The 14,194-nt window shown below is 40.2% G+C and overlaps 2 protein-coding genes across 2 annotated transcripts; one reads left to right on the plus strand and one right to left on the minus strand.

Annotated features, from left to right (window-relative positions):
- Positions 1 to 1,035: 1,035 nt before the first annotated feature.
- On the plus strand, positions 1,036 to 2,347 carry LOC130099299 (gastrula zinc finger protein XlCGF57.1-like). Its single transcript, XM_056264914.1, has one exon. The coding sequence runs from the start codon at positions 1,072 to 1,074 to the stop codon at positions 2,329 to 2,331; it is 1,260 nt and encodes a 419-aa protein (XP_056120889.1). The 5' UTR covers positions 1,036 to 1,071; the 3' UTR covers positions 2,332 to 2,347.
- A 6,905-nt stretch (positions 2,348 to 9,252) lies between these two features.
- Positions 9,253 to 13,010, minus strand: LOC130095547 (E3 SUMO-protein ligase ZBED1-like). The gene is made up of 4 exons (XM_056262311.1): positions 12,170 to 13,010; positions 10,933 to 11,862; positions 9,942 to 10,012; positions 9,253 to 9,387 (listed from the first exon to the last, which is right to left on the minus strand). The coding sequence occupies exons 1-4, from the start codon at positions 13,008 to 13,010 to the stop codon at positions 9,253 to 9,255; spliced, it is 1,977 nt and encodes a 658-aa protein (XP_056118286.1).
- Between the last annotated feature and the right edge of the window lie 1,184 nt (positions 13,011 to 14,194).

A 14,194-nucleotide genomic window follows, 5' to 3' on the forward strand; every position in this document is an offset into this window, starting at 1 on the left:
TGCCCTGTGGAGGAGATCGGAACAACTGTTCGTCTGTTTGGGTCACCTAAGAAAGGGTGTCCTGCATCTAGGCAAAGGATGAGCAAGTGGGTGGTCGAGGCCATCTCACTTGCTTATGGTTCGGCCCATCAGCCTTCACCTTTGGCTGTAAGGGCTCATTCCACCCGGAGTATGGCTGCTTCTACAGCTCTGCTTTCAGGAGCTTCTCTTCAGGACGTTTGTGATGTGGCAGGCTGGTCCTCACCGCACACTTTCGTTAGATTTTATTCCCTCGATCTTAGCTCCACTCCCGGGGCTCAGGTCTCCTAATGACACACGACGGGGATTTGGTCGTATGGGGATGTGGGTATTGCATTCCCACTGCGATTACACGCAGCGGTAGTCCCTGAAGGGTAACGTCCCGGGTTACGTATGTAACCCTAGTTCCCCGAAGGGACGGTCGCTGCGTGTCCTGCCATACTCTCGGCATCCCCTTGGGTCGCTGCTTCAGTAACTTTTAAGCTGGCGTATTGTGTGCTCAGGGGATATTTATAGCTTCCTGGTCGATGACATCACTCGCCGTACGCTCATTCTCTCCATTGACTGATTTCATTCATGCTTCAGACGCGTCACGCTGAGGGCGTTCCCACTGCGATTACACGCAGCGTCCGTCCCTTCGGGGAACTAGGGTTACATACGTAACCCGGGACGATTTCACTACATGGCGGCAGCACAAAAACATGCATCTTACCTTATGATACTCAAATGTAGTTTGGGGCTCAAGAGTAATGCTGATGAATGCTTTAATAAAGACCTCTATATTAAGTTTCTGGGTGAACATGCACAAGTGTCAGACCTCGGTTAAAATCGCGTTGAAGCGCTAATACACAAGAAAAAGTGAGGTTACGCTACAGATTAAAATATAGAAATGCCTGTACAGTGAAGTGCCGGTACTGCCGACCTACTTCAACCACTGATTAACATGAAAATTAAAACTAAATAATTAATTTGGCAGTTACTCTTATTTCATTCTGTTTGCCATTTGTCTCTTGAATTAAATTTTGACAATTTAATGTGTTCACTTTAGGTCTGATGGAGGTGAAAGAGGAATGTCAAGAAATAAATGAAGTGGAGGAGAAACACCAGTATCCGGAACCTCGCAATTTTAAACCTGAAGGAAAATCTTTGACTTTTGTGAATTATTATGTTCAATTTTTGAAAAAAAGATCTCAAAGAAAAGAGGTGCAACATTCTTTCACATGCAATCAGTGTGGAAAGAGTTTCCTTCGTAAACAACTCCTCGTTGACCACATACGAATTCACTTGGGGTTGGAGCCCTTCACATGTGATCAGTGTGGAGAGAGTTTTGTGCGTAAAGCCCTCTTGAATGATCACATGAGAATCCACACCGGAGAGAACCCTTTCGCATGCCTTCAATGTGGAAAGAGTTTCTCTAACGAGGGAGACCTTAAGCTTCACAAGGAAATTCATATTGGAGCGAAACCTTACAGCTGTAATCAGTGTGGAAAGAGTTTCAGACGTAAAGGACTTCTCAATGATCACATGAGAGTTCACACAGGAGAAAACCCTTATTTATGCGAGCAGTGTGGAAAGAGTTTCATTCGTAAAGCACTCCTGAATGATCACATGCGAAGTCACACCGGAGAGAAGCCTTACAGATGCTCTCACTGTGGGAAGGGATTCACACTTAGAGGAAACCTTAATTGTCACATGAGAATTCACACTGGAGAGAAGCCTTACAAATGTGATCAATGCGGGAAGAGTTTCACATTAAAAGGAAAACTTAAGCATCACTATAGAATTCACACTGGAGCGACACCTTTCACATGCAGTCAGTGTGGGAAGAATTTCACACAGTCAGAGAGCCTTACGTATCATCTGCGCTCTCATGCTGGAATAAAGCCATTTATATGTGATCAGTGCGGTAAAGCATTTATTTTGGGATCACGTTTAAAACAACACATGAACGTTCATGCAAATGAGAGGCCTTACATTTGTTCTGTTTGTGGAAAGACTTTTTCACGTCTGGACTGTTTTAAAATGCACCACAAAGTTCATACTGGAGTGAAATCTCATGTGTGCTCTGAGTGTGGGAATAGTTTCGGCAGAGCCGGCGACTTGAAAATTCACCAAAGAATCCATACTGGAGAAAAACCGCACAAGTGTTCACATTGTGACAAGAGTTTCAATCAGTTAGGACAGCTGAAAATACATGAGCGAGTGCACACTGGAGAGAAGCCGTACCAGTGCCCTTCATGTGGAAAGAGTTTCAGCTCATCAAGTGCTCGACAGACTCATGTAAAGAAGCATTGTCCAAAATTGTCAAAGTGAGCTATCTGATCTACAACAATGAGCAGATGATGAGCGAAGATGAGTTTCATTCAACGAATATTTGCTCTAAAAAAATCATCTGTATTGGTGAATATTTTGTGAAAATGAAAGACCAATTTTCCAGTCCTGGAAAACACATGGAAATGGGGAAAAAAGTTAAATGTCCTGGAAACGTATGTGTTGTCCTGGGAAATAATTTTCCCTCCTTGTGGATGAACGCAAACGGGCTAAACATTTTACGCGTGAATGTCTGTTTTCAGCTGCCTGCAACGGGTAATATTGGGCTGAAGCGCTTGTCTGCTTTCATTTCTGCATGTAGCCAGCACAGCGCCCCACGTAGGGATGGGAATTGATAAGAATTTAACGATTCCGATTCCATTATCGATATTGCTTATCGATTCGATTCCTTATCTATTCTCTTATCGATTCTCATTGGGTGAGGGAATAAGTACAAATTTGTTTGTTTGTATTAACTTATTGAACTTATAACTTATTTGTTTGTTAATTATTATTAACTCGCTGACACAGCACAGAGTATTAGGGGTGTGAACCTACACTGGTCTCACGGTTCGGTTCGATTACGATTATCATGTCATTGATTCAGTTCAATTCGATATCTCGATGCATTACATGCACTGCATCCTCAATTTTACTTCAAAAGTGATGTGTGCGTGCGTGCGTGTGTTCACCTGTTCGTGAAGTCGCAGTGACAGAAACAGTGACATAATGACATTCCAGTTTAAGTTTCATGGGACTAAAGTCTGTTCATGCTGTGTGGCCATATGTTTCTGCATATTGGAGGTCCCCCCCTTTGACGAAATGGAAATTTTACAGGTGTTGCAAGTGACCATATTGTTAAGAGGCGCCGCCATACTCTCATTGGGTCTCATTCATGAAACACGAGCAGAACGAATTTTTGTGTAAATCGTGTGTAAAGTGGTTCTGGCGTAAATTTTCGGATTCATTAAAATGTTCGTATTTTCCAAATGTTAGTTGGTACACAAGAAATCTACACCTGCTCCCAGCCACGCGTAAATAGTGCGCTTAACACCCGAACGTTTTGGTCATTAATAAGGCTGCATTTTAATTCAGCTTAATCGGGTACATATTTGCACATCATTTTGAAAAAATATTATATATGGTAATTACATACGGTTTTTCTTATTATGAGAGCCAGTAATAGCATCTGCGATGGTGGTCCTTCTCCAGTTTGAATACTATGTTTCCGAAGTGAACTAATTCGTTTTTTGCTCTCAAGCTTAATGTCGAACCATTTTCTTCTCACTTCTGGGAATGTTCGATTAACAAATGAAACTCCATTAACTGCATCTGTAATATGCTGCCAAGCTTCCTTTTTTTTAGGACCCGATACGCCACTATGTACGCTTGAAAATAAAATGTGGCGTTTTGAATGAACTTCTGATAATAAAACTTCAATTTCTGCATCTGAGATTTTTTTTTTTCATTCGCATTCATGTCATAATATGATGCCCGTATACAGGTCCTTCTCAAAAAATTAGCATATTGTGATAAAGTTCATTATTTTCCATAATGTAATGATAAAAATTAAACTTTCATATATTCATTGCACACCAACTGAAATATTTCAGGTCTTTTATTGTTTTAATACTGATGATTTTGGCATACAGCTCATGAAAACCCAAAATTCCTGTCTAAAAAAAATAGCATATTTCATCCGACCAATAAAAGAAGTGTTTTTAATACAAAAAAAAAAAGTCAACCTTCAAATAATTATGTTCAGTTATGCACTCAATAGTCAATACTTGGTCGGGAATCCTTTTGCAGAAATGACTGCTTCAATGCGGCGTGGCATGGAGGCAATCAGCCTGTGGCACTGCTGAGGTGTTATGGAGGGCCAGGATGCTTCGATAGCGGCCTTAAGCTCATCCAGAGTGTTGGGTCTTGCGTCTCTCAAATTTCTCTTCACAATATCCCACAGATTCTCTATGGGGTTCAGGTCAGGAGAGTTGGCAGGCCAATTGAGCACAGTAATACCATGGTCAGTAAACCATTTACCAGTGGTTTTGGCACTGTGAGCAGGTGCCAGGTCGTGCTGAAAAATGAAATCTTCATCTCCATAAAGCTTTTCAGCAGATGGAAGCATGAAGTGCTCCAAAATCTCCTGATAGCTAGCTGCATTGACCCTGCCCTTGATAAAACACAGTGCACCAACACCAGCAGCTGACATGGCACCCCAGACCATCACTGACTGTGGGTACTTGACACTGGACTTCAGGCATTTTGGCATTTCTTTCTCCCCAAGTCTTCCTCCAGACTCTGGCACCTTGATTTCCGAATGACATGCAAAACTGAGCAACAGTCCAGTGCTGCTTCTCTGTAGCCCAGGTCAGGCGCTTCTGCCGCTGTTTCTGGTTTAAAAGTGGCTTGACCTGGGGAATGCAGCACCTGTATCCCATTTCCTGCACACGCCTGTGCACGGTGGCTCTGGATGTTTCTACTCCAGACTCAGTCCACTGCTTCCGCAGGTCCCCCAAGGTCTGGAATCGGTCCTTCTCCACAATCTTCCTCAGGGTCCGGTCACCTCTTCTCGTTGTGCAGCGTTTTTTTCCACACTTTTTCCTTCCCACAGACTTCCCACTGAGGTGCCTTGATACAGCACTCTGGGAACAGCCTATTTGTTCAGAAATTTCTTTCTGTGTTACCCTCTTGCTTGAGGGTGTCAATGATGGCCTTCTGGACAGCAGTCAGGTCGGCAGTCTTACCCATGATTGCGGTTTTGAGTAATGAAACAGGCTGGGAGTTTTTAAAAGCCTCAGGAATCTTTTGCAGGTGTTTAGAGTTAATTAGTTGATTCAGATGATTAGGTTAATAGCTCGTTTAGAGACCCTTTTCATGATATGCTAATTTTTTGAGACAGGAATTTGGGGTTTTCATGAGCTGTATGCCAAAATCATCAGTATTAAAACAATAAAAGACCTGAAATATTTCAGTTGGTGTGCAATGAATCTAAAATATATGAAAGTTTAATTTTTATCATTACATTATGGAAAATAATTAACTTTATCACAATATGCAATTTTTTTTAGAAGGACCTGTATAGTTGTCAGTCGGATTTAATGGGCGGGATTTATGGTAATTGAGAATGAACGTGCACGCGCATCCCATTTACGACTGATTGGAATTCATTAACACACACACACACATTTCACTATCACATCTGGCGTTTACGAAGTATTTGTGAATCAGGAGAAGAGTTTTCGGGAAGGTCTCTTTACGCGCAAATCACTCGCATATTTACTCGTATATTTACGAATGTTTCATGAATGAGACCCATTGAGTGTGTGTGTGCTCGCGTCTCATATGAGTATGTGCGTGGAGAGTTTGTGTGCGCGTGCGTTTCATTTGAGTTTGTGTGTGTGTGCGCGCGCGCGTCTTTATGAGTATGTGCCTGGAGAGTTTCGCGCATCTCGTGTGTGTAGAATTTGAGTGTATGCCTGAGTGACTTTAGGTGTGTTGTTGTGCATTTCATATGTATTTGTTTGAGCATTCAGCAGTATGTATGTTTGACTACTTAGTATACGTGTATGCAAGTGTTTCATATATGTGTGGGTGAATGAAGTTTGATTTAAGCCCTAGACGGCACCTCATATATTGTCATCTTTTCGCGTGAAATATAACCAAACGAGCGCTTCTGTCTCGATGCCATGTTTGCTGCGTTCTGAATCAAAATAACTCAGTGCGTGTGTGACGTCATGACACATTTGCAACGAGCGGAATCGTTAAGCAGGCATACTAACGGTTCCAGGGAATTGGTTCAATGGGAACCGGTTCTGAAGAAGAACCGGTTCTCGATTCCCATCCCTACACGTGACAGAAACCTGCAAATATGTATGCATTTTGCGTTGCAAGTACGCAATTTGACATCTCAGTACGCTGGTAGGACTTGCCCCTCTAAACTACGGACATGTGAGTTCTGTGGCAAATGTGCACGTGCGGTACTCCTGTCTGACAACACGATGCAGCAGCGTGGTGAAGCAGTTTCAGCTAATCATGTAGAAAAGCGGAGAATAACGAGTCTACCGAACCTACAACGTAACATTCCCGTCCCTCTCCTCCTGCCCTCTGCCTCAGCACCGCTCTACTCAATGGAACTGCTCTGCCTCACTCTCTTTACCGTGTTCCCCATTCGCTGCCCCACATGGAAAGAACCTATATAAACATATATGTTTTAATATAGGTTTTGATATAGGATTTCAATATATGTGACATATATAAAATTGGCCGTTTTCTTATATTATATGTACATATATCCACATACATGTACATATATGTGTGCATATATGTGTACATATATACATCCATATATAGGTACATATATGTGTACATATATGTACATATATAGGTGCATATATGTGTGCATATATGTACCTATATAGGTGCATATATGTACATATATATGTGCATATATGTACCTATATAGGTGCATATATGTACCTATATAGGTGCATATGTGTACCTATATATGTGCATATATGTACCTATATAGGTGCATATATATGTGCATATATGTGCCTATATAGGTACATATATGCACGTACATATGCAGCTATATGTTTACCTATATATTAGTAATTATTAATATCCATAGCTACTAGGCAACATAAATAATAGCCCAAAATGTAGAAATTTAAATTATTTATTTACTTGAGAACAATCAAATAGTACAAGAACAAAAATAAGACAACTGTACAGAAAAAAAACCCCAATTTATCTTGTTGATCTTCTCAGCTCCGTGAGCTTTGAATTGATAGATGTGCCTATCTGCCCTCGGCTGGCTGCCGGCCACTTCTTCAATGTAGCATCTAGAGAATAGGGGTGGAACGGTACATGTATTCGTACCGAACCGAAACGGTACGGGCGTCACGGTTCGGTGCACGAATTTACACGGAGAATACACGGTATAAAAATAAATAAAACTCGCGTGAAAATCAATTAATGTAATGCGGAACTACTGTTAGATACGCGGGTTCTTTAGGGACACATAATCTGTACCATCGGCTTAGCTCTGAACGCGCGTTCACTTCAAACGTTGGCTTTATACGCGCGTCCTATTCGCTTTGGACTAGAGTCGAACTAGACGCGATAGACGCGAATTTAACGCTCTATTCGCGTTTGGTGTGACCGCATAATGAACAGGCTGCGATGTCAAGATTGCTATGCTGGAGTGTGTGTGTGTTTGTGTGTGAGAGAGAGAGGCGCGGCCGCGATCGAACAGTGGAAACATAAAAAACATACTCCGTCATTTTGTTCATACAGATGAGATCATTAAACCTGCAAAGTGTTTACTTATATTTGAAATATAAGTAAACACTTTGCAGGTTTTGTGTACACTCGCAATAAAACACAACATTGTGCTTTTGTCACACTGTAAACTTGTCAAACTGTAACCTACAACTGTCACCCAACCAAAATCTCTCTCTCTCTCTCACACCCACACACACACACACTGTTTTAAAAGCAAAACATATTTATCCAACTCCATTTCAAAACAGTCTGTGGGTCCCATCTTTTGGACATTCGTCATATTGCATTGGTTTTCATTTCCCGTCCTCGGAGCACTAATCTTACACATTCTACATTGATTAAAAAAGAAAATCGAATGCATTTTTAATGGTAGTATTATTTTATACAGAAATCAATTATTTATAATTCAGATGAGAATAATGTTACATTGTTAATTATAATAATGTTAATTAAAATTAAGGAAAACAAATATATTTATATAAAATATAGCAAATTAATTTTAAATTAATTCAGGTACAATTACCAAACATATTGCAAGGTCTTTTTGTCTTTTTATTAATTTAATTAATAAACGAATTATATAAAACTATTGTCAGTGCACTACAAATAAACTGGTTCTATGCCTTTATTAATAAAACTTATTTAAAAAATACAATGCCTTCTGCATTTTTGTTTTGCTTTTCCCTCCATTGTACCGAAATCGTACCGAACCGTGATGTCTGAACCGAGGTATGAACCGAACCGTGACTTCTGTGTACCGTTCCACCCCTACTAGAGAAGACAAAAATAATAAGACAGTATAATCATTAATAATAATAACAATATATTGCTTCATCAGGAACCCAAAGTGCTTACAGTACAGCTGCGATTGGACACACATTTTGGATAAAGGGCTGATCATAATAAAAAATGCGTCATGTAAACATGTCAATTGGAAGATTCTGATTGGATTCTGCTAAATCTGAAAGAAATTCTGATTGGAAACATCGTCCCACTTTTTTTTTAGCAGCATCGTTCTTTCATATGCACATGTCCGTCATGGGGACTGCATTGTTAACAGTCACAGGGTCAATCATGTGCATCCAAAGCAGAGAAAATTCATGGATAGAAAAATTTGAGAAATGTGGCTTTAGAAGAGGAAAGGTAGGATCAAGAAGTGAGCAAGCAATGAATTAGTATTATAGGTTCCAAGCAGATACAGTAACAATAATGGGTGCCCTACATTATACAGTCTCCATTGATGCCTAATAAACATTGATACAAGTAGGCTATGGTTAAAGTGGTGAACTTATAAAGTCTTAAAAGTTTTGTTTTCCCTTCTCAACGCATTATGCATTTACTCACCAATAATGGCTGCCTTTTTAATTTGGTCAAGGGCGACCAGCTGCTCCCCATCCCCTCTGGTTGGCTTCCCACCTTAAAGTAATATTTCAAAATTATTATGAAAGGGGGGTAAAATGAAGGTGGTGAAAACAAGAGATTTTTTATATACACATCACGATTACTTGAGGTGCAAGGAAATACAAAAATGGCAAGTAAAAAAGCGATGGTATGCCCGCACACAAACATAATTTATTCCACAGAATATGACTGACTTGTTTTTTTGAAGGACAGAAGAGATTAGGAACATGTTGTTTAGTACCATTCAGTCTCCAAATCAAAGGTGCCCAGCAGCAGATCCCGCACCATAGCAGTGGCAGAGGTGGCAAGGCGGGCTGCTTTCCACGCTTCTGCCTGGCAAAACACCCCAGAGCCCTTTATAACTTCAATCTGAAAAATAATTTCACATCACAATATTAATTTATTGGCAACTTTTAGAAACTTTTTCATGTTTCATATTGATTATTATGCTTAGCTTCCCAATAGTTAATAGGTTATGATGTATAAATGCAGATTAATGATAAAGATATGAAACAAACTAATCATTGCCTTAAACGTTATTAAAGGAGAGAAGGAGGAGGTTGGATGGAGAGTAGGGTAGGAGAAAAGACAGTGGGTGGAGAGGAGTGAAGGGGGGCAGGAGGAAAGGATGATTGTCTCTTATAACACTAATTGGCTCCTACAAGCACACAGTTTATACCCATCCTTACTACATAATGTTATTCACCTGTGTTTTCGCTGTGGTCTCAGCTGTTGCTTCAGTCTTGTTAGAGAAGAAAAACATTGTTGAACTCAATTGTAAAACTTCAACAATTTTATGCATATGGGGCAAGTAAATTACATATTACCACTAACTATCCCAACATAAAAATCCCTATAGCTCAGTTGGAGCCTTAAGTAAAATAAGTACAGAAAAATCTGAGGTATATAAGGGTTACACACACCTGTGGTGTCTCTCGAAAGCGCGCAGTCACCATGGGACTCTCTTTAAAGGGCTCGGTCTCCTCTCTGGAGTCTTAGAGAAGAAAGAAACTTAGTAAAACTCTACAACAATTTTTATTCATCCAAGCAAGCCACTGTAAATTCTAATTTACAGGGGGGACTTGGAAAACATTAAACACGTCAATAAATTCATAGCCAAACATAAAAAAAAACAATAAATCAGCCAAACATCATAAAAATCCATATAGCTCTGTTTGAGTAACAAGTACACTAAATAAATAAATACAAATGCAAGGGGGTTACTCACCGGTTGCACTTCTCCAAAAGTCGAGGAGACATCTAGATCCTCCACAGGACTCCTTCCAGTCTTGTTCATAGAACAAAAATATAGTTATTCTTAGGGCTGGGCGATTTTCCCCCCCAAAAAAATCTGCGATTTTTTTATAAAAAACTCGATTTACGATTTTCGATTTGATTTTTTTCCCCCCTTCCATTTAAAACAAAATAACTGCAAACTGTAAATATATTTTGAAAATATATATTTATTGTATTTAATTAGTGCATCAACATAAACAAAATTGCACTGTCACTGTGCAACAAAGATTGTGCAAGATCCAAATTATTTGTAGTGTATTTGGATTGAGCTAATAAAACAACAAAAAATCATAATGATTTATTGTATTTAATTAAAGTGCATCAACATGAACAAAATTGCACTGTCACTGTTCAGTGTGCAACAAAGATTGTGCAACATCCAAATTATTTGTAATGTATTTGGATTGAGCTAATAAAACAACAAAAAATCATGAGGTAACTCTTAATGGAATTGAACATGTACAGTTGAACAGTAACACCACTCTCGACTCTCCATAAAAAATGCATTTTAAACATGCATTTTAAACAACATAAAATGCATTTTAATTGCATTTTAAACATTCTTTGCGAGGAAAATTAGCCTATCAACTACAGCAGGCTTGAGGCAAGCTCGGTTACAGGTGACAATACCCCCACCCACACTAAAGACCCTCTCCGATGGGGCGCTAGTTGCTGGAATGGCCAGGTATTTTTTTGCCAGATGACTGAGTCTTGTGAAGTTGGGCTGATGCTGCTTCCACCACTCAAGTGGGTTAGTGTCAGGATCCACCTCAGGACCCAGTAAGTAGGAGGTGAGCTCTGCTTCAAATTTCTCCTTTGTTGACTGGTGGGACAGTGATGCAGCAGGTGCTGCTTTCTTGAAGAAGGCAGCTAAAGTTTTCTTCTTAGGTGGGCTCTCTTCTTGACACATTTGTACAGTAGGACCTTCTTCCTCTGAGCAGAGGGCAGAAAGCTCAGTGACCGCTCTTTTCTTAACAATGTCCAACTTGTCCAGGGTAATGTAGGTGGTACGGAACCGTGGATCCATTAGAGAAGCCATGTCCAGGAGCTCGTCATTCTCAGGGTCACTGTATTTCTGTTCAAGGTAGCACATAATGTTTCTTTTTATTGTAGCGGTGAGATCTACATCTTTCTCTTCTCGCTGAAGGAGACTTGTTTTGAACAGATGCAGCACAGGTTTAATGTATGAAACGCTTACATAAGATTCTCCGGACAACGCGTCAGTAAAGTCCTGAAGGGGTTTGATCGCTTTATTTGTGGCATCTAAAACCTCCAGATCTTGCCATGTAGGAACAAGATGGCGGGTCTTTTTATCAGCACCCAGAACACGGCTGATGGCTCTCTCTTGTTCGAGAAGACGATCAATCATTTTTTGGCGCGAACCCCATCTTGTCAGTGACTCGGTTACCAGTTGATGAGGAGGAAGACCCAGCTCTGCCTGAACCTCTGCCATGTCCCGTCTTTTTTTCCAACTGTATGAAAAAGCAGAAACTGCCTTTTTACACACTCCAATGGCACGGTCAATCCGTTCATCTTTCACACCATTCACTATAATAAAAAAAGAACAAAAAAACAAAAACAATATTTAGTTTTAGTAAGTGTACATTTTTTAAACATTCCCTACCCACACAGCTAAGGTACAAAATACAAATTATTTTTATCTTTATTTTAGAAATGTATTTTTCCCATATTTATTGTAACACCATACTTATACCATATAGTCTTAAATGGTAATAGATAAATCAGTGTAGTACTAGTAGTATTGACCAAAAAACTACCTTTTAAAATAGTCAGGGGAAATGCATATAACAATGTTGAGTTGAAAAAATATAAACTTATTTTCACACAAACTTACCGACAGCATTGTGCAGTCGATGTCCAAAGCACTTGAGGTTTGGCCAATTATTGTCCTTCATAGCCCTGATTACATTGGAGCCACTGTCGGTCGTCATACAGGAAAGGCGCTCCTCTGAAAGGCCCCAGGAGTTCAGAGCATCCTTTAACTCTTGTGCAATAGTTTGGCCCGTATGGTCCTGAGGGAAATATGACGTTTGGAGACAGACGCTTCGCATCTCCCAGCTCTCGCTGACATAATGAACCGTAAGACACATGTAAGGCTGCATGGTTCGGCTCGACCACAGGTCAGTAGTGGCAGCGTAAAAGTAAATTCCCTTCAACTCGCTTATTATCTTTTGCCGAGTGTTGTTATACAGCTGAGGAAGAGCAACATCAGAGAAATACTTGCGGCTGGGTACTGTATATCGAGCGTCCAAAACTTTCAGCAAGTTGTTAAACCCTCTCTTCTCAACAGAGTAAACTGGCAGCATATCCGTAGCTATGTAGAGGGTAATTGCCTCCGTTATGGCTTTCCACCTTGCCCCGCTCTTCTCATACGGTACACTGCTTGAAAAGCTTTGTTGAAGAGTTGTTTGCTTTGCTAACGGGGTGCTAGCGCTAACGCCACTAGAGTCGTTTTCTGATCGAAGGCGGCGACACTTCTCCCACTCAGCCGCATGTTTCCGCTTTAAATGCTGAAACAGATTTGTCGTACTGCTACCAGCAACAACAACAGCCTTTAGACAAAGTTTGCATCGAGGTATTTTCTGTTCCTCATCAGATTCTGTAAATCCATACCAACTCCACACTACTGACGTCGATGAGCATTTCTTCGGAAGGAGCTGCTCTCTTTCTGCCATGTTGTTGTTTGTATATGAATACGCTGCCGTCGGGGGAGTGGCAGAGGGTTGCGCCGTAGGGAGCGTGCTACGGAAACTCTGAAGGAAGATTTGGCGAATGCAAAATGTATATGCTATACTGATGAGGGAGAGAAAAAAAATCTAAAAAATCGATTTTTTGAAAATGTGAATCTATTTGACCTACCAACTCGATTTTTATTTCAAATCGATTTTTTTCCCAGCCCTAGTTATTCTCTTCAATAAATTAAAGTGCAAATACATCAAATAATAAACACTATCAATCAGCCCAACATCACAAGTCTCTACAGCTCTGCTTGAGAAACAATTTTAAAAAGCAATGAAAATCAGAGGAACTTACCTTTTGAGCAATAATGGCGAGGTCACTTTTCATTTGAGGGATTTCTAGAAAGAGGTTATATAAAGAAAAAACAATTACGGTCACTAAATCAAAATAGCAACCAGCAACTCAATGCCCTAACGTTAACGTTAACTTACTCTTCGAAAGACATTTCCTGCAGCTGTGAACGCAAGCTACAACCCTCCAAAGCCCATTGATAAGGCTCTGCAGAGGAAACCTGGTTGTGAACGCAATTATAAAAAATGTCTTTCTCCAATTTCTCCCAAATTCAAATTCCCCAGGGTTTTTTTCTGGAGCCGATTGCCTTCTTGAGCCGTTGAAGGCAGAGAAGCATCATTTATTCTCATGAACTGTAACGTTATGTTCTCTAGGGCTAGGCCATTACTTTTGTTAACCCTCTACGAATTACTCCAGAAAGAGAGAAATAAATATAATTCTAATTTGAATCTTATCAACGGCTATATGAGCACCCACACTAACTTACCTCACCAGTTAACAACATAGCATTTATTTTGCCAAACACGTGTTAAACTTTCAGCCCATACAATTTCTAAGTTTATACTTCTCTGCCACCGCAATATCCATCTCCAGAAAAAACCCTGCTAATAAATATTACAATTAGGAATACTTACGATTGATGATAAGTAGGACACAGCGGATCTCCAACGCTGATATCGCCATTTTCACTCCCAGCCGATATCTTTCGGCGCGAATTGTCAAACGTCAGGCGGATGACGTCATCAACTACGCGGCGCTGTAGCCATGGTAGCAGCAGAGTGGAGATTTTTTTTTTTTTTTTCAATTGAATTTTCAAACTTACAGTTTG

This window comes from Rhinichthys klamathensis, unplaced genomic scaffold (genome assembly GCF_029890125.1).
Source record: "Rhinichthys klamathensis goyatoka isolate OS25496 unplaced genomic scaffold, OSU_Roscu_1.1 h1tg000011l_1, whole genome shotgun sequence".
Lineage (NCBI taxonomy): Eukaryota > Metazoa > Chordata > Actinopteri > Cypriniformes > Leuciscidae > Rhinichthys > Rhinichthys klamathensis.